Here is a 26,710-nt window from a genome sequence, read left to right as displayed (position 1 = left end):
TTGTAATTTATGTTATTGCAATTTATGTTAATGTGTTTTTATATTATATTTCATGTTGTTGTATTTTCAGATTTTATTTAATATATATTAAATATTATATATATTTATGCTAATTTAAAAATATAAATAATATTAAGACTCATAAATTAAATTTTACAAATTAAATCAATCAAAAATAAACATTTTTTAAACATAAAACAAAGAATAAATATGATAAAACAATAGAAAAGAAAATGAAAAAAAAAGTAGCGGAATGAACAGTGCCCACTACATGAAGCGGGGCACTGTTCAATAACTTCAAATTAACGTAGAGGTAGCGGAACTGTTAGAGGAAGAGTCTACTCCAAAATAGCGGCCACCGCCAATTCAGCGGGCCCTTTGGAGTTGCTCTAACTACGCGGCTTTTCTTTCGTTGGTAAATTCAAATGAAGAAAACTGCAAAATTATAAAAAAAGAAAACTTTTCGTATTCTCAAAAAAGTGAAATTTCTATTATTATTTTACTTAGAATAATGATAATTTAATAAAGAAATGTGATTTTACCTAGTAGACATAACTTTAAAAATAATATTTCCCACAATTATAAATTTAAATATACATTTATATTTAAATATATCTCAGTCGACCAAAAATATATATTATTTGCCAAGCATAAAAATTGTGTTGCCAAAACTCCCTACCGATATCATGAAAACTCGTAAATTGAATGACAAATACTCTTAAAATTATTTTTTTTAAATAATGAAAATTATTCAATAGAATGTGCCGATATTAATTTTATCTAATAGACATAAATTTAAAAATAACATTTCTCATAATTATAAATTTAAATACATATTTAAATTTAAATATATCTCTGTCGTAGACAAATATATAATTTGTCGGCATAAAAATTATGTTGCCAAACTCCTTGCTGATGTCATGAAAACTCGTAAATTGAATGATAGTTGCATCCTGAGCAGATAAAAATTGAAAATTGAAATTACTTCAATGATTACATAAACAGAAGATAATAAAGTTAACTTTTAATCTATATCTATACCTATTATAAAAGAGCCTTGTTTTACAAAATTTGATTTGCCTAATATGTCCCTATTTCTTAATCTATTTTAAGGACAATAGTGTAATATCATATTATTATTATTATTATTCTAATCTTTTTTATTTAGTTGATTATTGTCATAATAATCTATACTAATAGAAAAAGAGCCTAAGCATTTTATGGGACAACTTGTGGATTGCCTATTTTACCCCTATCATATATTTTATATTATAATATTTATAAAATAAATTTAATACTAGCTTATTGCATTAGTTATCGGATACATCAAATAGATTAGCTGCATTAGTTATCGGTAAAAATCAAATAGATTAGCATAGCTGCATTAGTTATCGGATACATCAAATAGATTAGCATTACTTTAGAATTCTAATTGCATTAGGATTCTCTCTCTAAAGCTTTAATAGCTTATTGCATTAGTTATCGGATACATCAAATAGATTAGCATTAGTTTAGAATTCTAATAATTCTGGCGAAACTACGTATTGATCAATCAGAGCGCACCTGCTCACGTCGACGCCGTTCGCACCTCCTACCGGCCAACGAATCGCTGCCGTTCCCATCCGCTGTCTCGCCCTCTCGCCGCCAACCATGCTTCAAGTTTGTGATTTTGGTTTATAATCTAATTCTGGCGAAACTACATATTGATCAATCAGCGCGCACCTGCTCACGTCGACGCCGTTCGCACCTCCGGCCGGCTAACGAATCGCTGCCGTTCCCATATGCTGTCAACCGTCTAGGGCTCTATATGTCGCTCTCCAGTCAGGTAGGTAAGCCCTCAAACTACAAACTGTTATTTCTTTATATGAGACATGAGCACGTTGATTTCTTTAAGTGCATTCCACAAATATAACAAATGCTTCAATATTATTTAATTTGCTTAACCCCTTCGAGCTCCTAAGAGACTTCCTATCATCATGTTTGGTGGTTTATTCATACTGCATACCTTCTCCGAGGTTGCCTCTCTCTCTCTACATCTTGCATTCTTGGTAGTATTTAGCCTGATTTATGAAGTTTCTTTGAAATTTGAAAAGCATCTCCTAGAATAGTTAAAGAATGAAGCCTATTAACAGAGCTTCATGTTGCTCAGCAAGAACCACATAATGGATTTTCTTCAGTTGACAAAAGGGATAAGAACGATTTCACAATGGCAGCTGAATGATTTCTGTCCCAGCATCTAATCTTCCTTTGTATCAGTTATGTAGAGGGGAAGAAAGAATTGGATCCATAAAATGTAGTAGTGAATAAATTCTTGAGAATCTAACAAATCATGAGAAAGCATGTTTCTGTGTTTGCAGTGATAAAAAGATGCGAGAGCTTATGCATACAATGCAAAACCATCTGAGATGTCCTTTGTCTAAGCATGCAAAGAAGGCATTACAGCTTCCTGCTTTAGCACCTTCATGTGGTTTAATTCACAAAATTCATTAAAATAAATGTTAAAGAAAAAAAGAAGGTAGATTTACTTTTCGAGCATAAGTGCCATGCATCTGTGAATCTATATTATTAACATAACATCTGTGAATCTCCATTATTAACATATTCTAGAATAAATTAATACATCAAACATATTACTTGATAAAATATAATGATATAGTAATTGTTTTGCTGCCATATCAATATAATTATAGTTATACTTATAATTATTATTAACATTCCTTTTTGTTGTTATTTATTTATTATTATTTATTATTGTCGTGTTACAAAATAAATATTTATTTACAGGATACACTAATTATGAGCATGGAAGTTACATTGCGCAAAACAATCTCATTTTCAGGTATTTTCTATAGCATGAGCGCACAAGATTCTAAGTATTTATATCAAGGGATAGGGTTAGGTTTATTGAAAAGCTCAAATGTGTTGAGAAGTTGAAAAGCAATCTAATAGAAGAACATGTCAATTAGTTTTTATGAACATGAGTTTGATCTGGGGTTCGATTCTTGGCGGTGACGTATTTTTTAACAAATTAAATAGGTTCGTATGTTCGTCAGTTATATTTGTTATGTTCAAAGAATTTATTGATCTAGGGTCTAATTGCCATGTTCATCAAAATGTACTAACATGTTCATCTATTAGATTGCTTCTCAACTTCTCAACACATTTGAGCTTCTCAATTGAACCATATATAGGGAGTGGTTCAATTGAGAAGCTCAAATGTGTTGAGAAGTTGAGAAGCAATCTAATAGATCAATAAATTCTTTGAATATACCAAATATAAATGACGAACATACGAATCTATTTAATTTGTTAAAAAAAATTCACCGCCAAGGATCGAACCCCAGATCAAACTCGTGTTCATAAAAACTAATTGACATGTTTATCTATTAAATTGCTTCTCAACTTCTCAACACATTTGAGCTTCTCAATAAAACCTAACCCTATATATAGGGTATATATATATATATTATATTAATTGTCTATGTTATAATCACCACATATCACACAACATGAACACAAATCAAAATATTTTTTTAATTAATATATTTATATTTATATAATGCAGCTAATGAAGTATATAGACAAAGAAAAAATCTACAAAGGCAAAAGAAACGTAAACGAAATGCAAGTGATTTGAATTGTAAGTATTACATTCTTTTAAGATTAAAATATGTTTAATACATTATGATAACTATTAATGTTTTTTTAATTATATTGTTTATCTATTTAGGTTCATTGCTACATGAATTGAAAAATGTGCCTGATTGCATTCATTGTGGTGCAAGAAAATTTGAATATGAATCTCCTACTTTTTGTTGTGATAATGGAAAAGTAAAACTTGCATTTTCTGAAGTTTCTCCGGAGTTGGATGAATTGTTTACAGCTCAGTCAGAAGAAACTATTAATTTAAGAAGGAATATTCGTGCTTATAATAGTATATTCTCATTTACTTCGTTCGGTATAAAATTGGACAAAGAATTGGCATCTGCAAGACAAGGAGTTTATTCTTTTCGAGCACAAGGCATGGTTTATCATGATCTTCCGGGATTGATCCCACAATATACGTCTCCAATATTTTTTCAGCTATACTTTCATGACACACAAAATGAGGTTGAGAATAGAATTAACGTAATGCAAAATCAAGTTTTGTCAGAAGCAGTTGTACAGATGCTCATGAAAATTTTAGAGATCAATCCGTATGCCAAATTCTTTCGAAGATTGAAAGATTATCCATCAATTTCATCCTCATTCCGGCGACAGATAGAATAAAGCATTATTATGGATGTTATGATCCATTGCAATATCCACTTCTTTTTCCAATGGGCGAAACAGGTTGGCATCAAAACATTAGAAAGATTGATCCAGCATCTTTGGTTCGTAACACAAATTCGGTTTCTACTTCTACTTCATTAGCAAGAACCATAACTGCAGGCGATATTATCTCCAATGAAGAATAAGGTATCTCTATTAACTTTTTATAAATTGATTGATGATTAAATTAGTTAATTATCATATTTAAAATTTTTATAATGTTTATAATTGATTTTACTAATTTGAATTGTAGTATTAAACTTTTGGACTAATGTATTAATTTTATTCTTCTAAAGTTATAACATTCTTTTCATTCCCACCCATTAAGTGTAGTATACTAATCATGTAAACAATAATATAAATTGATTTTCAGAATTTTACAATTACAAATTGCAAATATTTATGCTCCACCTTAGCTTAAGGCTATTTACTTTTCTCATTATGCATATGTCTTAATGAAATCCCTACTCAATCATAATCTATAAATCCTACCTATGAATAAGCTGAATCGATAAAGTGTTGATTTGTATTTAAAGTGTTTAGAGGCACAAAATTCTGAAAATTGATAATGGTTGACAAAGAGGTAAGTCACAAATTTAGTTCAACTTATAAACTTGGTTCTATTTTACTATGATACATATTATTTACACATATAACATATTAAATACATATATATTAATTTTTACAATTTATATATTTATCACACAATTTGTAGGGTGTCCAAATTGGACTGACAATGTTCAATAATGAAATAAGCAAATTTAGAAAAAAAAGTTTGAATCCAACAAAACATATTTAATCTCTAATAGAGAGGTTAGAAACGTTAATACTATGTATGCAAGCATCCATAGAGAAAAAGAGCTCATACTCAACAGATACTCTGATATAAAGGAAGCATTCGACGAGATCGAGTATAAAATACCATATAATTTTGTGGAGTTCAACGATGTGGAACAAAAGCTTGACAAGGAAGAAGAGTTTGGTAAGTGAAATTAGTTTAAAATATTCCTTCAAATAAAACATACATTAAAGTCTAAATATATAATTATATGAATAAAACAAAAAAAATTGTCACAGATATTTCTGGAATTTTAGTACAAGTACAAAAAATTCAACAGATTCCTATCAAATGAGTGATAAAGGCTGTGTGAAACATAACTCTCATGAACAAAAAGTAAGTTCTTTATTTATTATTCGCATCCATCTTTCAATTTCCAATGCATATATATATATATATAGGGAGAGATTCAAGAAAGAACCATAAATAAAAAAAGAATGGAGAACTATTTTCAGCCATTCGATTATCAAGATCTACGGTAGATGTATCATCTTGTTGGATGAATGCAGATCCTGGGTTCGAATCCTGAAGGGAGCAATTTTTTTTATTTTTTTGAGTGCATTAATTTTAACAACGAATGCATTAATTTTTACAGTGAATGCATTAAATTTGATGGTTCTCACGTTCTCACAAATAATGTAGTTCTCTCTAGAACCACACCATATATATATATATATATATATATATATATATATATATAGCCATATGTTATTTTTATTTAATGTTTCATATACTATAATTCGTTCATAACTTTAGAAAAATAACTATAATTGAATTTACTCAATATTTCTCGCAGATCTGAAATTGTAGAAATATCTTTATGGGAAGATATGGCGAAAAATGAAGGAGATGACCTTGAACAAATAATTGCACAGAAGCCAACTGTTGCGATTTCCTATGTCGTAGCAAAAAGAAATTTTGGTAACAAACATATTATATATATTTTCTTAAAATAATACTTACTTCTTTTTACTTGTAAAATACTACATACTTCCCTTCAAAACAAAAATAAATACTACATACTTAATAATATATTATATATATATATATATATATATATATATATATAGGGGAAGGCTAAAATAAGAACGCTTCTTAAAATATAAATTAGGAACCATTTTTAGCCCTTAGATCATCAAGATCTACGGTTGATTCATCATCTTATTGGATAAATTCATGGTCCTGAGTTCGAGTCCTAAAGGTAGCAAAAAATTATTTTCGCAATTCATACTTTTATACAATTTATTCATGCGTGTTATACATAAAATTCATGCATTTTTGCTGGTTCGTAATTCTTAAAATAAGGGTGGTTTATTGAATAACCGCCCCCTATATATATATATATATATATATATATATATATATATATATATATATATATATATATTAGGTGGTATACTCTTGCAAAATACGATGAGATCCGTCTTGCAAATTACACCAACATGCAAAGAGATTCAGCCGATGCAATCATACGTATCAAAAAATAAATAAATTATATATTTAAAAAAAAGTTCTAACATATCATTTAATATTATATACAGGTGTTCTGATGTTGATGATGATGCATTAGCAATTGCTAAATTAGCAATGGCACAAAAAATAAAACAAATAAAGGAAGTCACTCTTAAAGATCTCAGAGACAATCAACATTTGTTATTGGAGGTACGATATAAAAAAAATTAATGATGCATTTTAAAAGTACATAATCGACTATTTCTATAATATATTATTTTTTGTCATATATTAGGGTGTTTCGTTTTGCTTTACGGGAATTATTGACAAAGTTGAAAATAAAGCAACAATATGGTATGATTCTTGTAAAAATTGCAACACATCTTTCTCCAAATTTGATGAGAGTGCAATATGCAAAAAATGCAATGAAAAAGTTCTTGAGACGTCGCCTAGGTAATTATCAACTTTAAACCCACTACCAATTAAAATTAGTTAATGACACAATAACAAACATATAATATTTTTTATCATTTCATATATTTCTAGATACAGAATCACAATAAATGTTATACAAGGCGACTGCAATGCTCGTGTTACACTGTTCGATCAAGCGGCAAAGGTATGTGTAGGATGCTCTGTGGATGAATATCGATCTTTCTTCAATCAAAGAGGTAAATTAAGATTTCTTACTTAAACACTTACTATAATTTAAATAATTCATATTACAAAATTCGACATTACATAATTATAACAATTAAACATTTCCACAGGGTGAAACATCCTCCACATACTATAGAGGATTAAGCACACAAGCGTACACAGAAATATGCTTCATGATGATGCTCAAGTCTATAAAATTCGATCAACGGGGAAATCTCAATATTGTAGCAAATGCAATCCAAAAGACGCAACCGATGGAAAGTATCAATGTTGGAGATATTGAAGAAGAGCCCACTCAAGAGGAAGAAAAGAAACATTCACCCGAGAAATCAAAAAAGATAAACCCGTCTAGAAAGAAAAAAACTACGATGGAGTTGCAACCCACAGAGCCGCCAAAGAAAAAAAGAAGAGTAGCCAAGAAAAAGTTTTATGACTACATTGAGATTACAAGTGACGACGATCTGCCGTTGAACAACATTCGGTTGAAAACCAAAAATAAGAAGAAGACATCCCCAATCATCAAAATCAAACAAGAGAAGATCTAAAATTCGTCTTGCTCCGTATTTAGATAAGTTAGGATGTTTATCGTAGAATTTTTTCCATTTTTATTTAGAGGTATATTATGAATATTACTTTATTGCATTTAAATTTATTCATTAATAGTTGCATTGATTCCTTTTTTAAATAACAATTATAGTCAAATGAATTTATACAAATATTCAAAACTATATAAAAATATCTATGAATTTTATTTACATAGTAAAAATCAAATTAATAAAAAAAATACAAATATTCAAAATTATATAATAATATCTATCAATTATATTTACATAGTACAAAAACACACGTGTTTAACGTGCATCGCACGTTCTTACTGCTAGTAAACATAAAAGAATTCAACTCCAATCACAATTCTAAACAAGTTCGATTTTATCTATATTTATCACATATAAATCTATTATTTAAATTTTTTTAAACAAATTTACTATATAAATTCAATAAATTTATAAAGAAAAACTCAACGAAGTATGTTATTAAGTCCTACTAAAATCTAAATCTATATACACAAAAAGATTCGAAAAATGCATAAACACATTGAGGAAATATTTTTTAGTTAGATAAATAATTGGATCCATTCAACTGTTGAGTAACGAGTTGAACGCCGGGATTGTCGCTATTCGGAAGGAAATAGGGACTAGACTGATCTTCATAAGGAGGTGGTTGATTTGTTGGATTTTTGGAGGTAGTGGGAGTGTGAGGTGCCATTGAAGAAAAGAGAGAATTTCAGCGGAAGTTTATAGCTCTGGATACCATATTAGAAAAAAAGAGAGTAAAGACATTTTTGATTACTTGAATAGAAAACTTCCATGCAGAAGAGAAAAGAGTTACATTTATAAGCAAAGAGAAAATGCTCAAAGCGTGAGCATACTAACGGCGTGAAGGCCAGCTCAGCGCAGCTCTAATAACCTACAACTAGAGTGATAACGACGTCATGTATGTAGACTGCATGTGTTTATTTATGATTCCTAATAACTAGCAAATTCAAAATCAAAATCAGCCTAATCCTTCAACCTGAACTAAAACATAAAACTGCAGAACATTACCTTGTACGAGAAGACCACCCGGTGTTCTCATTATGTCGTGTGTCTTCACCATCGGGCATATATTCATCATCCATGTTAGCCAAGTCATCCTCATCAACATTTAGAAACTCTGAAAAGTAGTACAATATATAGTTTGATTGGGTAAAGCAATCTACTAAGTTGAACAGTTACATGCAACAACCACCTAATTATCCATCTAACCATCTCTGAAAGCATCACATGGAAAGAATGAATCTAGTTTCCACAAATAAATCAGAGAGAAAAATAGAGGAGAGAGAGAAAACATGAGAAATGTTTATATAGTACTCCCTCCGTCCTCTATAAATATACATAGTTGACCACGACACAAGTTTTAATGAAAAGTTGTTTGAAGTATTGATAGTGGAGTAAAGGTCCCACATTGATGGTATTGTTAAGTAGATAGTGGGTAAATAATGTAAAGTACAAGGGCAAAATTGTAAAAATTGTGTGGGATAGTGTCCAAAAAATGGAGTATGCATAAATTTGGGAGATGTACCCAAAAGAAAATGTATGCATAAATATGGGGGAAAGAGGAAGTATTATTTTTTGGAGTCGCTCCACATTATTACCACAACCACTGCCCATGCACACACATTACAGAATGACTAACTTAATTAAGCATGTAGTGTGTTTTGCAGGCTTTGACAAGGTTCAAAGTGTTGGGCTGTTCTACACGAATCTCCTGCTCTCTTCTCTATTTCATGATGATGATCTAAATTGCTAACTTTTCTTCTCAATTTGGTTGTAAATTTAACATGAAAAAAGATAATAATATTATGCCTTCATTTTTATTGACTTGTGAAAGAGTGATATTCTCGTTTTAGAAAATGAATAAAAAACAGGAGAGATTTAAATTGCTCATTTTCTCATCAGTACTCAGTTTCAAAACAAAGGCACACAGATTATTCAAATTTTTCAACTCTCTAACCTGAAAATGGGCAGCTTATCAGGAACACTTAAAACGAACTTGAAAGCTATCATTTCCAGAACTCCGCTGTTTCTCCACTATATGTACTGCCGATAAATAAAGACTTGTAGTCCAGTTATCGAGCTCAATCAGTTTAAGTGTTGGAATGTCTCCAATATAACTTGGAAGGTGACTTAGATCACGACACCGACGAAACATTAGGCACTCGAGTCTTGGGAAGTGGCTAGCTTCAGTTCTCCAAAAATGCAAATCTGATCGGTCAATTAGCAAGACTCTCAGCTCACGAAAATTTCCCTCAATTGTCATCCAGTAACTGCCTTTGCAAGCATAGTTTCGTAGTTTAAGCACTTGAAGATTAGGTAATGAACCAATAGTTGTCATCATATCACTCCAAGAAAGCCTCCAACCACTCAAGGTTAACCTTCTCAACTGTGAAGGAAAGTTTATACCTCCAAATGAAAATCCTTCAAATTTATCCAGATTTTTAAATGAAATACCTCCACGCTTCACCAATTCCAGTTCTCTTAATGAAAGATCTCCATGCATCTCCAATTTCAATTTCTCAAGCCCACATAGATATTTAAGATTGTTGAGGCGATAGCGCGCGTCCGAATCAAACTTCGCCTTGGAGTAACTTATTCCCAGTTTTTTAATGTTTGGAATCATTTTCACCATTCTTCTACTCCACACAAGGTTCGTCACCAGCAAAAGTGTTTGTAAGTTTTGAAGAGGATATTTTTTTCCTTCAGGTAAGGGTAAAGGGAGAAATGAGAAGGCAATAAGATGTTTTAATTGTCGCAACCTCCAAATCTCAATGGGCAAATCAACCTCGGATCTATAAATAATTAAAGTTTGAAGATTCTGAAGCTTTGATATGGCTGAGGAAAAAATAACGTTGGAAGCAATATAAGTTAAATGAACCAGATTGAACACTTGACCTGGCTCCCAAACCCAATAATCGTTTCCGCGTAAAACATGAAGGACCCTCAGCGAACTAAACTTCTCTACAGCGCCCATAGATCTATACCCTTTCTTCGGAATGCATATTATGGTACGGATGTGTGAGCTATGCACATAGTCTTTGAGATGTAGATCATACGAACTAGCACTTATGCTATGATGATCTTTTATGAGACGTGGAACAAAATGCTTTCGCAGGATAGGAGTAGGTAAGTAATCCATAACAGAAAGAATTACCTTCTCTTTCGCAGCCTCCCTTACGAGAAATTCCCGCACGAGATCATGAAGCCTGCAACTCTTTGTTTTCCCATCAGACTTCCTCCTGCTGGTGACCAAAACTAAACTTCTTTCGACAAGATCATCGAAACAATCTTCTGCCTCCTCTTCCAAGCTTTTAGATCCATTTGAGCATGTTACAAAACCTTCAGATATCCAAAGATTAACAAGTTCAAAAACACGAATCTCCTGATCTTCTGGGAAGCCAGCCATATATAAAAGACATGGCTTCGAGTTATTGGGTAAATGAGTATAACTTGAACAAATTATTGTTTCAACTTGCCCATCATTTGCAGCAATTTGCTCCCATGAGGATATAGTATGAACCTTAGATAGAAGTCCTGCCACCACCACGATTGAAAGGGGGAGTCCTCCACAATTTTGAACAATTTTCTTCCCGATTTCTTCCAGTTCAATAGGAAAGTATGTACCGGCAAACACCTTATGCTTTAGCAAATTCCAACTATGATATGCATCTAACGGACTCATAGTATAAATGGAGCTAGAAGAGCCGACATAAGCAGCCACATCTTGCAGCCTTGTGGTCACTATGATCCGACTCCCATTACCAACGTCAGGAAACAACATCTTTACATCATCCCAGGCTTTCTTGCTCCATATGTCGTCCATTACAATAAGATACTTCCGACCCATTAGGTACTCGCAAATTAAGGTTTCCATAGGAATGTCGCTCTCAGCATCTCTTACTGTTGAAATTCCTTTCATGGAAGCTAGAAGATTTAGAACAATGCGTTCTACACTATGATCTTGTGATATTGTGACCCAACCACAAATATCAAAATGTTTAATAGCGGATACATCATCATAAACAATTTTAACAAGTGTAGTCTTACCAATACCTCCAGTTCCAACAATTGGGAGGACATGTAGTTTTGATGATCCTCGTAAAAGCCGACGCTTGATCACTTTCACATCTTGTTCAAATCCAACCACGTCATCATCTTTGCTGCTTGTGATTGCTGATCTTGATGATGAGCGAACATCGGGAGAATCAGTTACGCTGCCGGCTGAGCCCTTACCCTTGATGCAATCCACCACATCTCCAACGGTTGACTCCAGCCGCGCTGCTAATTCCCTCAAAATTGCAAGTCTGGCTGCCTGCTTTATTGGTCCAATATATGAAACATTTTCTTCAGAGAAGAGATGTTCAATAATCTCATGTGTCGAACTTGCTGCCTCTCTGATTCTTTGTTTGTTTGGATAATGTTTGAGATTCCATTGCAACACAATAGAATGGTCGCGGATGGATATAATTTCTTGTTTTATAGAATGAGTGAGGATATCATAACGGTGTTCTAGGATTTGATCTAAGATTTGTTGCAGGTCATCAAGAGCTTCATAAGCCATCTCGATTCTACACAAAGAAGAAGAGTTCTCAAAATTATTGTTTGTTGCCTGTGAGTTGTGATAATGTTCATTATTCTTTATTATTTCAAAGTTAAACGGAGTCATCCAATCACTATCTTTCTGTCAACACGAAACCGCGCCATCCAATCACAACACTAGCTCAGGGGTAGCTTAACTTCTTTGACCAGGTTTTAAATAATTAAATATATCCCCGCTACCTGCTTCATAAATTTCATACCAACCCTTTGTTATTATCTTTCTTAAGTAACTAACTCTAAATTCGGATCCTCTGTATCCAACCTCTGTCCCACTATCTGTCCCAAGCCCAATACTACACCGTTTTAGATATAGGTTATTTCAATTTTCTTTTGTTAATAAGTACTAGAACATGACTTGTATGCAGGAATTGAATGAGAATAGAATGGTGATTCATGTGTTCATTCTCAATCCTATGGCTGATACTGTTTTTGTAATGAAAATCGTCATTCCCGATGAAATACCTATTCCCATGCACATGGGATTAGCCATTCCTCCCCTCCCCCCATGGTATTATGTATTCCCACGGATATGAGATTGCTATATAATAAAAGTTTATTTGTTTAATAATAATAATAATAATAATAATAATAATAATAGTAAAAATAATAAAATAATTTTAATAATAATAAATAAATAATATTAATAGTAAAATAATAAATGATAATAATAGTATAATAATAATAATAATAATAATAATAATAAAAATGTAACTACTAATAATTAATAATTATAAAATAATAAAATAATAATAATAATAATTTAATATTTTTATTATTATTGTGTTAATTTTACTTCATTCCTATCCATTAGGAATCTTGTATTTCATTCCATTTCATTCCCATTATCATTCCATTCCAAAATCCATTTCATTCCCTTCTAATTGAAATACATAGATCTCCCTTTAAAAAAGAAAAAAGAAATACGCAGATCTCGGCTAATCTATATACCTCTTATAAAAGAGTCTTGTTTTACAAAATTTGATTTGCCTAATTTGCCCCTATTTTTAAATTTATTTTGATTTGCCTAATTTGCCCCTATTTTTTAATTTATTTTAAGGAGAATACTGTAATATCATATTATTATTATTCTAATCTTTTTTATTTAGTTGATTATTATTATAATCATGAACATAAAAGAATTCAACTCCCATCACAATTCTTAACAAGTTCGATTTTATCTATTTATCACATATAAATCAATTATTTAAATTCAAGACTTATTAAGTTATTGAATACAAATTTTGTTATATAAATTCAATAAATATAGGGATAATTTGGTTTAAATCCATAATCTTTGCCCAAATTTTGGAATTTCCCATGAACTATGAAAGTTTGGTATAAATACATGAACTATTTAGTTGTTTGGAATTTCCCATAAACCAAGTTTTGATATTCAAAAAAATGACCCCATTCTTAAAATTATTATACAAATACCCCACTTTGTTCTTCAAATGGCTAAAAAACCTTGTTTTGATTCTTTAATTTTGTTTACACCTACGCTCGCCAAAAATGGTATCAGAGCGGGTTTTTATAGAGGAATTATATTATATTTAATTTATTTTATGATTAACCTGTGTGGGAGGAGACTCCATAAAAATTTATATGGATCCGGACGAGTGTCCGAGATGTCTTGTATACAGGATTTCTCTCCAATCTTTGGAGAGAGACAACAGTCGCCTATTAGGAGAATTAAGATGGTATTGGCGATCCATCATGATCAACATTACTGAGGATGAGGAGACTGTTCGTGAGATTATTACGAACATCCAGGGATATCTTGATGCCCTATTGAGGAATGCCGAGGCCAGATCGGCAAACCGACGAGCCAGAGACAACCTCCATCAACAATATCATACTTGATGGAACCAAAGGACAAGGCGGGAGTAGCTTTTCCAAGCTATCACAAGATCGAGCCAAGCTCTTCCGACAACGTCAACTTGCGGGAGATTCAGAAAACGGTGGAATATTATGGCGTCAAGTTGTATGAACTACCGATGGAAATGAGCAAAATATCACTCAAACAGGAGGAAATTCTAAACCTCTTGTGTGATATCAAGAAAAAGGTGGAGGACATCGAACGGCGAAAACCATGTTCCGGAAGAATTCGGAATAAATGGTCCAAAGATCCGACATATCCACTACCACTCAATGCAGCACCCAAGGAGTTGCAGCCGGAGGATATAATTCGATTCGTGAATGGGAAACAACATGAATAACCTTGATCGAATCGGATTAGAAGATCTACAAGAGTTAGCAGAATCCTTTGCTAATCTCAACATGGTTGATCTAAAGATGAACCAAGGAGGAGAGGTGCCCAAAGCCGAGCATCAACAAACAGGGTCGTCAAAGAAAGGTGGGGCTCAGGAAGATTCGAGCCAATATCAACGAACTAGACGACGCAGGCCTCAGATGCGGGATACTCCTGTAGGAAAGGCCACACTTGAACCAATCCATCCATACGGATTGATTCTCAACCTCGATGAAGCCAGTTTCAAGGATTGGGAAGGACTCATCGACGAATGGTCTTCAGCAATGAAGATCGTTATTGCCACAATAGACTATGACAAAGAGGAGTTTGTCAAAATTTTTGAGGCAAGTTTTGCAGGCATGGCAAAACAATTCTGGGATAATGCGGCAACCGAGGGGAAGAATGAGCTGTTTACCAAAACATCAGTTTCAGAAATCCTTGAGGGGGCTACCCAGCAGATTAAAGTCCATTTTCTTGGAATAGGTTTTTTCGAAGGCTCAGCCGAGGAAAAGCGCAAAAAATATCGACAGGCACTTTACAATCTAAGATTGGTGGTGCTAGAGCCAAAAGCTCTCAATAAATTTTTGCGCCTATATACCCTATATGCCCATATGGGGGTGATTGATGATCAAACCGCTATGGACCTATTCTTCACAAAGTTTCCGAGTCCATGGAGAGAAATGCTCATCAACGACTACGTGTCACCAGGAGATTATCCACTTGATAGTGTGTCAAGGAGGATGTCATACGTTCATAGGAAGCTGTTCGAATGGTGCCAGAAGGCAACGGACCAAAGAAATCTCAAGAAATTGAGAAGACTCAACAAAAGATCTCCATTGATGTGCGACAACATCGATCTTCCAACAGAGATTGGAGCCGAGTTGCTGTATCAACGGAGGAGCAGAAAGAAACATAAGTACCAACCCTATGAAAAAAGATCAAAGAAAAGTTCTTGGAAGCCAAGAACCATGTGGACCAGACAGAAGGCACGCTCCTACAAATCAAGACAACGAAGCGGACCATCAAGGAGCCGGTTTTCATCTCAAAAGCGAATCCCGGCAAGAAAAACTTTCAGGCGAACCCAAGACAAAACAAATGAAAGTTTTAAAGATTGCAACTGTTGGACGTGTATTTCAACCAATTGCCCAGACAACGAAGAAAGAAAGATAAGAAGATTCGAATCCACATCGGATATCGAAGACGCTATCTATCACCAATAATTGATACCCGTGTATCAGTTCGAAGATATATCCTCTGACGAGAGTATATACGAACAAGAAGAAGTCTTTAGCTCTGAAGATTCAGATTCGGATTGGACCAATGGATCAACCGGGGTCGAGTCAGACTAAAGAAGAGAACGAGGTTTTCCACACTCAGACGGAGGATCAAAATGGATTTACTAGCCATTTTCTGATTCCACAAGAAGAGGTGGTGAAAAAGCTCGTGAAAAAACTCAAGAAGGAAACAGAAGAGGTACAAACATACCAAGGGTTTTCTAGTGGAAGAATGAATCAAGTTTTACATAGCTTGAGTCCATTCAAAAGGAGGCATCATGTTTATTTCGGCGTTACCAGTCGAGAATTGGCGCTTCCAATTGAGATAACAAGCAATCAGGTGGAGATCCAACTTGTTCCAGCCGAAGACATCCGGCGGGATCTCAAAAGAATGAAGCTAGAAGTCGCCAGTACGATGAAATGGATTCATATCGGAGCAATTCAGTTGGTAATCAAATCTGCTCTATCACCTGGGACAGATCAACCGATTGATGTCGCACTCTGCGACAAGAGGATTAGAGATGCCAAAGATTTAGTTCTTGGAGCTTTCTCAGGCAATCTCTATGCCAAGAAGATTATAACCGAACTTTATCCACAAATCGCTTATAATCTACAAGATTCATCCTTCAGCCGAGCCCTGACACTTTATCAGGATTACAAGAGGAAGGATCTAATGACGGGAGGAAATAGGCCATACTCGCTAACTTATCAAGTATCGTATGCCCTATCGAATTCTCACCACACAGAATTATTTTTGGGAAAAGAATTTATTGAAGTTTTAGAAATATTCAAAGAAGTTGCCAAGGCGGTCAATCCGAACCGAGTTGAAATTCCCCAGATCAGGGAAATTGATATCGAAATTGAAGACAAGCAGGTGCTGAGCCATGATCAGAGTCTCAGATTGGGAGCACCAAGACTATCATTCCAGGGAAATAGGCTAACTTCAGGGCCTATAACGAGAAGCTTCTCTCTTTCTTATGAGAGAAGGGCAATTCAGGAAACACTAGTTCCAGACATGAGGGTCAAGCTTAAATGTCCCGAAGAATGGAGAAGGGTTTCCACAAGAATCGATACAACCGAAAGGAAAAATCAATTTCCTTGCAACACGTTGTATCATTTGGCGAATCCAGAAAGTAACCGATATATTGGAACACTGGTGGTCGGAAGCTTTGAAATCCAAGTTAAAGGCCAAGCCGGACAAGAAGCTGATGTCCTGATCTTAGGACGAAATTTTCTTGACAACTACCAACCATGGTCATGGAAATTAGGAGGAATGGAAATCACAATCGGAAACAAAAAAGTGATGATCCAATGACAAGTCCATTCTCTATATACATCTCTGTAGGGATGTTATACGAGAAATTCAAAGCAGAATATTTTGCTACTTATGTGGATTCAGGAGCAGGAATCTGTACGGCAAAACGAGGAGTCTTTCCAGCAGAAGTTGAAGAAGAACTGCCTCGAATTGCAGGAAGGGATTTCTCCAAAAAGATTTTGCTCCTATCAAAGGGAGTAAAACAGACGGAAATATTGATCGGCAGTGCAGGACAGACGCCTTGGTATAAGGTCAAAACTCCACCGATATATTTCCATGATACCGGAGCAAATATTTTGTTTGGAAACAATTTTCTGCAGACCTTCAAGAGATATACGCAGGATAATGAAGTCAGGAGGCTGGTGTTCACAACCAATTGTGACCACAAAATCATTGTGCAAAGGCTCGAAGGAGCTTTTAATCGCTCAATGCCAGTCAAATTCCGCAGCAAGCGTGGTGATGATGGCAGACTCCGAAGACCACAAATGAAGGATCAACGGAGATTCAGAGACATTCTGCTCAAATGCAGAACCAAGGGATTCCCAGATCTCTCCGAGGAAGAAACACGGATCCTCAAAGTTTCCTTGATATCACACAAAGATATTAGGGAAGACGAACAGGTGTCCATAGCCGACGTCAAAAGGAGAATCCAAAAGTGTTATCACGAGGATCCTTTGGCATGGTGGGACAAGAATCAACTCAAAGCCACCTTGAAAGTTAAAACTGGAAATGAGCATGAGTTCGTGAGGTTCAGACCTATCCTGATGAACACTCAGGATCAACAGGATATGAGGAGTATAATCAAGGAACACCTTGATTTAAAGCTGATCGAACCAGGGAATTCACCTTACAGTAGTCCTGGATTTCTGGTGAGAAATCATGGGGAGATCAAGCGAGGAAAACCAAGATTGGTCATTAATTATAAAGGAATTAATGATATCCTTGAGTTTGACGGATACTTCATCCCGAGCAGAGAACACCTTATCAACTGCATCAGAAGTGCAAAGGTATTCTCAAAGTTTGATTGCAAATCAGGATTTTACCAGATTCGCATGGAGGAAGAGAGTAAGAAGTTCACAACCTTCTCAACTCCACAATGACATTATGTCTGGAATGTCATGCCAATGGGGCTAGCCAACGCGCCTCAGATATTCCAAAGGAAGATGGATAATCTATTCAAAGATTATTCTTCGTTTATGTTTGTTTATATTGATGATATCCTTATTGCATCAAAAAACATTCATGAACATGTCAGACATCTGGAGATCTTTGCGGATGTTTGTCAACAAGAAGGACTAGTGCTGTCTGAAAAGAATGCAGTCATAGCCACCCAGAAGATGGAGTTTCTGGGGATTGAGATCGATGAATCTGGAATAATTCTATAAGATTATATTGTGGAAAAGGTCCAGAATTTCCCAGAAGGTCTCAAAGAAAAGAAGCAGCTCCAAAGCTTTCTCGGAGTTGTCAATTTTGCAGGGATGTTTATCAAAAACCTTGCAGAACAAAGAAAAGTCTTTAGTCCACTACTAAAGAAAGATGTTCCATTCATATGGAAGGAAGAGCATCGGGAGGGTATGAAGAAGTTGAAGGAGATTTGCAAAAATCTCCCAAAACTTTCAATACCACAAGACGAGAATGACCTGGTCCTCAACACTGACGCGAGTGATTCTTGGTGGGCGGCCGTTGTTCGCTAATATTTTCACCACGCCGCAAGTATACGGGTAGTTGTAATATATGAAAGCAAGGTCGTATTCCACAAGGATTGGTGAATTTAAACTTCTAAATATTATTAATAAGTTATTTTCAATCTATTTAGACAAACCAAAGATGAAGAGATATTGAGAACTAAAACAAAGCTAAATAAAGCAAGTAAATAAAATAACGACAAGATAAACTTAGTTAATAAATTGGGGAATGACTCGAATGAAAGTTATCCTAGGGACTAAATTTCGATGGATTGTAATGAACTTCAATCTAAAGCAATATTAATCTTGATATGGCCTACTTATCTAGGGCGATCTCCCCACTAGTTTTAGCCCCCTCCCGGACGACTAAAACAGTAGATTACGGGTCATAATTGCCGTCCCCGGTCAATTTCTAACCTATAACTCCCAAGAGCACAAAAGATCAACAAGCCCTCACCCAACTCTCAACCTCCCGGTTTATTGAGATGATATGTATCAAACTCCTAATCTATTGTAATTATCCTCTCCCGATTCAAATCACAAATTAGAAATGCACAAAAGGTGGCCAACCAATCATACAAGAGATAAATCTAGGACTTGAAAAGATAACAATAAGCACAATCAAGATATATATAGAACAAAGAAATCAATCCATTACAAATCCATCTAATCTAATCCCTAAGATAAGAGATTTTAGCCAAGCATATTCATAATAAAAGCAAATCTCAAGTCATAAGAAAACATAAATAAAGATATAGAGAGATAGAGATTCATAGACAAATCCTATAATCTTGATCTTCAATCATGTAGTCTTGATGAGCTCCTTTCCAAGTCTTCCCCTTCTTTCTTTGATTTTGGTGTTGTTCTTGTGTGTGGAAGAGAGAAAAAATGGTAGAGAATAGAGGCTAGGGTTTGGAAATGGAGTGTTGGGGAAGATGAAGTGGGTGTGTGTGGTGAATGAATTAGAAAAGAAGGGAAAAATGGAGTTTTGGGGCTAAAATCGCGTCTGGGGCCCACTTGGGGGAAGCCCCGCCCTTTTCCCGCGGTCACGGCCCGCGTCCGCGGCCTTCAAACGTGGGGGATGCTCAGGGGACCCGCGGTCCCGCCCCGCGGCCGCGGGTGGTGACCGCGGGTGTCTCCTGAGTCGGGGGCAGCTGACCCGCGGTCCCACCCCGCGGCCGCGGGTGGTGACCGCGGGCTACTGGGCGTTATGCGCAGTCCGCTCGTTTTGCTCCGTTCTCCCTCGTCCGGACTCGGATTTGATCGCCGTTTGCGCTCACGGATTCCTCTCGAGACGTACTTCAATATAATATCTTCAAAATCCTCCAATTAATCCTTGATTTTTCCTGAAATTACTCCAAAACTACACCAAGACATCAAATCTTCATAAAACTCAACATTATGGTACAAACACGCATTGGCAAGCAAAATATGAAGGGAAATGACAACAAATCATGTGGAATTGAGGTACGAAAACCATGTTTGTCAGCCGTGCTCACAAAAATCACCCCTTATGGAGAAGAACCTTGCAGATATTGTAGCGGTCTCTTTTCCGACAGTGAAACTGTGCGATGGCACATCAACGAGAAAGAATTCTATGCAGTCAGAAAGGCGTTTAAAAAATGGCCGCTGTTCTTACTAGCAAAGAAATTTACTTTGAAAGTCGATAACACTAATGTTAAGGCTTTCTTAACCAAGAAAATAGAATCTAAACCTGAAAAGGATAGATTACTTAGATGGCAAGCTGAGTGCCAATATTATGATTTTAATATTGTCATTCTGAAATCTGATGAAAATATTCTTGCAGATTTCTTAACAAGGGATGGAGCCAACTGAGGTTGACGCCATCATGGAAAACCAGAGGCAGCTCCTGGACGATCTGGAGATGCTACAACAAGAATGGCAAGAGTGCTTACTCCATGCCAAACAAGCGGGAAGGATACAAACGGATGATGAATCCAAAGTAACCAACCGAATACGAGAATGTCTCAAAAAGATGTTAAGTCTTAATGAGGCAACCCACAAGCCGCTCCTACGCGGGATCATGGCTCCCATGATCGAAGCAGGAATTACCGTACAGGCCGAATTACCTGTAGCAGGGGATTCAAATACCCCTAGCACGAGTCCTAAGGCTAAGGTGTCAAAACCAGATCCTCAAGGAAAAGTTGTTGATAAGGCTTCACAGCCCGAACCAACATGTCAACCCTCCACCTCTGGGGAAAAGAGGGAGAGATCAGTCTTAGGCCATTGACGGGCAAATCTAAGATTGATACTAACATTATTGAAATTTATCCTGTTTGGCAGATGTATCAGTCCAGGTGGGAGAAACTGAACACTAGAAAGGGACTTAATCCGAGCTATTGTCGGGTTGATGTCAGAGGAAAATATCCTCGTGTATGGATGACCACCGGAGCCAATCCTCAGGAGGTCAAGGAATGGTATGAATTTGGGGCACTAGCCTCAGTTTATACTATATCGCCAGCATTCAGCGAGATCAGGGGTCTACCAAAGTAGATCCAAGAAACGATCTATGATGCTTGGTCAAACAATCCGTCTCTAAACAGGGGAGACGTCCTGGAGTTATACTTTCTCAGTGCAGCTCCAGAACCAGCAGGCAAAGGGAATCATGAAGCTTTCCATTTCATTAAGCTTCGAAGACCTGATACGGAGGCCTTAAACCGAGTTAAGGCACCTGATCATGAAGTTTCCATTGTCACGACATTTACGGAGGATCAAATCTCCACAAGACGTGCATGGGGACTATAGGTCTGTCTCACAGAGATGGACAAAGTGAAGTACCAATTCAAGCTCTCTCATAACGCAGGACTTGGATCTTTCTTGTTAAATTCAATGACAGGAAAAACTACAAAGAAAAGAGGCAGACACTCTGGCGAAATAAGATAGCGGGAAGCAAAGAAACCCGTCACAAGTTCTGCAACATGGCTCATTTAGGCCATTGGGTAGACCATATCTGCGCGAAGTGTCTCACGCAGAAAGAACCGGAGTTCGGCAAAGGCTTCTTTCCAAAGCCTAACAAAAAGAAGTTCCGGTCTGACGAGTATGAGGAGCACAAGACTCCACATGGACGAGCACCGCGGGTACCAAAAAAGTAAGGGGCCCAACAAAGAAAATGGAGTCATGTGACTCAGGACAGAAGGACCACCCACTAAAAGAGAAACGACGAAAGTGGGTGGGCAATAATGCAGGCCAACTACCCACTAACCAAAATGGGTAATTCTACAGAAGCTCCACTCATCAAAAGAAGACAAAGGATGGTGGAAAAGTTGCAGGCTGGCCCCTCACAGCATTATCAGCTGAATAATGGAGTATGGGACCAGAAAAGCACCACTCACCGAAAGCAAAAGACAAGACCGAGTGGAGAAAAAAGTAGCTGGACCTCACCAACCATTATCACAAAAAGATAAAGGAAGTTTGGGATATCCCAAGACCTTTGATTTTTTCTATCATTTAAGGTAGTTTTACTCGATTTATATCCCATTTCAAAGGTGGGATTGGAGTAACCCTACTCTCTAGGATGAAATCATCACTACAAGAAAATCGCTAATAGATGACAGACGAAAAGCATCATCTATTAGAAAATCGTCTGTCATTAATGAAGGTGTAGTCTATTTGTAGGTGTTGATGGACGACGGCTTTTTGCATCTGATCAATCATGCAAAGTAAACGCTCCCTCTCCACAATATGTCTAGAAAGAATTCGAAATTGCTTACCTCTTCTCTGCTTCTACGCAATCTGAAGTCCCAAATGCATCTTCCCAACCTCGACCTCTCATGGAAGAAGTATCGTTTTTGCTTAGGGCCGTGAACGTGTATCTCAGTCCTTTCCTCTCCATCTCCACCACCATCTCCGGGTACTCTTCCAACATCCTCTCCGTTACACGGAAGCTAGGCGCGATCGGAGTTTCTCCTCCTTCCGGTGGAGGTACTTCACATAAGAGAATTACCTTCTTTAGGAATTCTTTTATCTAATTAAAATAAAAACCAGCGTGAAACCCTAAACAAAAAAAAAGATCCATTAATTGAACTCGTGCAATGAAACTCACCAAGACCATCTCATGGTGGTAGTATATATATGAACTCCGACAGGGGACCTTCGTTGGCCGTCCAGACCCTCTTGTAGACATGCGTGCGCGGGGCGGGCCCCACGTTCCGTACGTCCTCCCACCCGAAGCCCTCGACTATGTCGTTGAACTCGTGGGCATTCTTTATACAATAGGAAACGAAGATAGAGTTAGAAATATAAAGTGGAAACATGAGATACTTGTAAATTAAAATGAAATCTGAGTCAAAGAATTCAGAGATCAGTCATCAAACTTGAGAGGGAAACCACCCAACAAACTCAATAAATCTCTAACCTCTCAAAAATCGAGGGAAAGCAGATTTCTGATAGGCTAACAGTTAATACAACGAACTTCAAAAGAATCATCTCCATAATTTTGTTGCTCTTCTTGTATTACTTTGACAGAGTCCGCTAGGGATTTCTCACATCTCTTGACCTCAACCAACTTCAGTGTCGGAATTTCTCCCATACTATCTGGAATTTCACTCAGACGTCGGCAATAATGAATCAGTAGGTGCTCGAGCAACGGAAAGTGGCTGCCGTCAGTGTTCCATTGCCTGAGATTTGAATCATCAATGAGTAGAAATCGCAGCTTTGGGAAATCATGATCACTAACTGTCCACTCTTGCTCCTTAAAATCGAATTTTCTCAGTTTGAGCACTTCAAGATTCGGCAACGGGCAGACAATCTTGAGGTGATGGCCGTTGCGACCCCAACCGATCAAGGCTAACTTCTTCAGCGAGCTAGGAAGAACAAGATTAGGGACACCAGTATATTCATACGAACTTTCAAGTACCAAGTTCAAGTTTTCAAGTCGACGCAGATGCATCAGATCGTGTAAAAGTAAGGCTTCGAAATCCCAAGAACAAATGAGGGACAGTTTCTTAAGATTGGGTATCATGTTGACGATACTTAAAGAACATTTGAGATTGCGCAGTGTCCCAAGTGTTTGCAGATTTTCTAGAGCTAAAGTGGCAACATTGAGCTCATCTAACTCACACCAATAACCAAGAGTAATGAGATGTCTTAACTGCGGCATATTCCAAATTTCACGCGGCAAATCAAAAGTATTTTTCACGATTAAGGTTTGAAGACACTGAAGGTTTGATATTGCTCTAGGAATATGACCCACGTAGCAGAAAGCAAGGTACCTCAAATGATATAGCTCGAAAAATTGATCAGGTATAAAACTCCCAAAAGAGACGAGTTCATACTTGAAATACAATATAGTACGGATGGTTGAGCTAAAAACGTTGGCGAAAGATTCAGTTTCATCAGATTGAGAGATACGTATCCTGCGCTCATCTTTCATGCTTGTCAGCAGCTTCCTTCCCTTCACGTGGACAAGAAACTTTTCTTCCTGTGATTTCTTTATGCACAAATCTCATACCAGATCATGAAGCCTGCAATTTTTTGTTTTGCCATTAGACTTATTATTGGAAACAATAATAAGACTTCTCCTGATAAGATCCTCTAGATACTCTTCTGCAATTTCTTCAAAGCTTTTTGATGCAACTGGCCGTTTCACAAAGCCTTCAGCTATCCATAACCTTATCAGGTTCTTGACTTTGATCTCGTGATCTTCTGGAAATCCTCCCATGTATAAGAAACACGGCCTCAAATGATGAGGCAAATGGTTGTAACTCAGAGATAAAATCTTTTCTACCTGTCCATCTGTTGTGGCAAGAATATACGATTTTACATTTTTGGCAACTTCCTTCCACAATGTTCGAGTCATACTCACCGTAGATAGGATTCCTGCAACCACCACCACTGCAAGGGGCAAGCCTCCACAACTTCTTGCAATCTCCCTTCCGATGGTCTCCAATTCAGGAGGAACGGAATCTTGGCGTCCGAACACCTTTTCTCGTAGTAGATTTCAGCTCTGGTCTGAATCCATCAAATGCAACTCATGGGAAGGCATAGAGGAGTTGGCATAAGCAGCAACATCTGCGAGCCTTGTGGTTAACAAAATTCGACTCCCATTGTTGTTGTCGGGAAATAACTTCCTTATATCATCCAATACCTTGGCGCTCCAAATATCATCCATTACAATCAGAAACCTCCTACCTACTAGGATTTGGTACACTTTTACTGCCATGGATATATTACCCCTTTCTCTGTCGAATTCTTTCAAGGAATCTAGGAGGTTTGATAGAATTCTCTGTTCACTATAATCTTGTGATATTGTGACCCAAACACGAATTTGAAAATGCTCCATGGAAAATGGATGATCATAAGCATTTCTAGCAAGAGTGGTCTTGCCAATACCTCCCATACCAGTTATTGGGAGGATCTGGAGTTCTCGCGAATCTCCACAAAGACTACTCATTATTTCCATCAAATCAACGTTCAAGCCAACCATATTGGTTTTTCCAGCTTCTGCACCTTGTGATGAGGATGAACTAGCCCCAACATAACCATCAAGTTGTGCATCTTTGATAATGATGCTATTTTTGATCTGCACCACCTCTCGGGCGATTGAATCCATTTGATCTCTTACTCTGCGCAACTGGAATATAAACTTGATTCTTCTTAGTTCTGCAACCCAGTGGGTATATCGAATATTGTAGTGGATTTTTTCCGTCATATACAATTCAATAACATCTTCTGCCTCCATTGCTACATTACTCATTCTTGCTTCGAAACTCTTGGCTTTCTTCGGAAAATCCTCAAGAAAAGCTCGGAGTGAAAGGATATATTTATCTAGAGATATAATATGTTTTTTTCAGGAGGAGAAATGGAAAATTGATGATATATTTATCTAGAGATATAATATGTTTTTTTCAGGAGGAGAAATGGAAAATTGATTGTGATTGAGGAATTGATCAATGGTGCGCTCAAGGGAAACAAGAGTAGAATAAGCCATCCTTACACACACTCTCAGCTACAAGGTTGTGTTAATCAATGGTAGAATAACAAAGAGAAGGGAAAGAAACTATGCTCTAACCACAAGATTTTGCAGATGAAATGAAGATAAAATGATGGAACAACTGCAGAGAGAGAATGAGAAGAGAAGAAATAAATTATGCTCTTGCTACAAGATTTTGCAGATCATATGAAGGAACAATAACAATTGCAGAGAGACAAGATATCGAAGAGAGAAACTGGTAATGATTCAATTCTATCTAACAATGTAGTATTATTGAAAAGATACAATTATGACATCCCAACAACCATATTATTTTAAGATTATTCTACCGACTGTCAACAATTTTACACCATCAAAAAATTTGTACATATTATTTATATAGATACCACAATAGATCTATCAATGAACAAGTCAGTTCTTGAAAGGTGAAAGGTCAATAGATTCCATGAAATTAATAAAATCATTAGTCCACATGAGCTAGCTAAGATTAAGGATTAAAAAAACTATAAATTTTAATAATAGAAAATTAACTTGTATAGCTGAGCCTTTAACGGATGACTTAATTGTAGTAATTAATTTTGACATTGACTTCTTAGTTAATTACTGGATTCGAGAAACATAGCTGTTGAGGTCAGTTTAAATAATCTGTATAGCTGTCAATTAACAACTTGTACATTTTAACCCAAAAAAAAAAAAAAACAAATATTAAGAAATCGTAGATGCGAAAATCCTTAGGCATAGTTGCACCTAATAATTGAAGTTTAGAATAACATTCTCTCC

General features: G+C 36.1%; 2 protein-coding genes, 1 long non-coding RNA gene and 1 pseudogene across 3 annotated transcripts; 1 reads left to right on the top strand and 3 right to left on the bottom strand.

The window, feature by feature from the left end:
• Nucleotides 1-713: 713 nt before the first annotated feature.
• Nucleotides 714-12,457, bottom strand: LOC131016829 (putative late blight resistance protein homolog R1B-23). Its single transcript, XM_057945590.1, has 3 exons — nucleotides 9,815-12,457; nucleotides 8,866-8,974; nucleotides 714-953 (listed from the first exon to the last, which is right to left on the bottom strand). Exon 1 carries the CDS (start codon nucleotides 12,416-12,418, stop codon nucleotides 9,833-9,835), a length of 2,586 nt encoding a protein of 861 aa, XP_057801573.1. The 5' UTR covers nucleotides 12,419-12,457; the 3' UTR covers nucleotides 714-953; nucleotides 8,866-8,974; nucleotides 9,815-9,832.
• On the top strand, nucleotides 7,193-8,100 carry LOC131016970 (uncharacterized). Its single transcript, XM_057945823.1, has 2 exons — nucleotides 7,193-7,272; nucleotides 7,372-8,100. Exons 1-2 carry the CDS (start codon nucleotides 7,243-7,245, stop codon nucleotides 7,804-7,806), a joined length of 465 nt encoding a protein of 154 aa, XP_057801806.1. The 5' UTR covers nucleotides 7,193-7,242; the 3' UTR covers nucleotides 7,807-8,100.
• A 10,166-nt stretch (nucleotides 12,458-22,623) lies between the features above and the next one.
• Nucleotides 22,624-24,243, bottom strand: LOC131017113 (uncharacterized). Its single transcript, XR_009099431.1, has 3 exons — nucleotides 23,354-24,243; nucleotides 23,042-23,201; nucleotides 22,624-22,963 (listed from the first exon to the last, which is right to left on the bottom strand). It is a non-coding gene; the product is annotated as an uncharacterized LOC131017113 (long non-coding RNA).
• A 6-nt stretch (nucleotides 24,244-24,249) lies between these two features.
• On the bottom strand, nucleotides 24,250-25,693 carry LOC131016890 (putative late blight resistance protein homolog R1A-4; annotated as a pseudogene).
• Nucleotides 25,694-26,710: the final 1,017 nt, after the last annotated feature.

This window comes from Salvia miltiorrhiza, chromosome 3, assembly GCF_028751815.1.
Source record: "Salvia miltiorrhiza cultivar Shanhuang (shh) chromosome 3, IMPLAD_Smil_shh, whole genome shotgun sequence".
Taxonomy (NCBI): Eukaryota; Viridiplantae; Streptophyta; class Magnoliopsida; order Lamiales; family Lamiaceae; genus Salvia; species Salvia miltiorrhiza.
Note: the sequence above shows the minus strand (reverse complement) of the source record. Positions and strands in the feature narration are given on the sequence as shown.

Bases quoted from the DNA above. Each gene is read 5' to 3' on its own strand.
- LOC131016970 (XM_057945823.1), top strand. From the start codon at position 7,243: ATGAATATCGATCTTTCTTCAATCAAAGAG. The intron at 7,273-7,371 runs GTAAATTAAGAT...ACATTTCCACAG, and splicing joins ATCTTTCTTCAATCAAAGAG to GGTGAAACATCCTCCACATA.
- LOC131016829 (XM_057945590.1), bottom strand. From the start codon at position 12,418: ATGGCTTATGAAGCTCTTGATGACCTGCAACAAATCTTAGATCAAATC.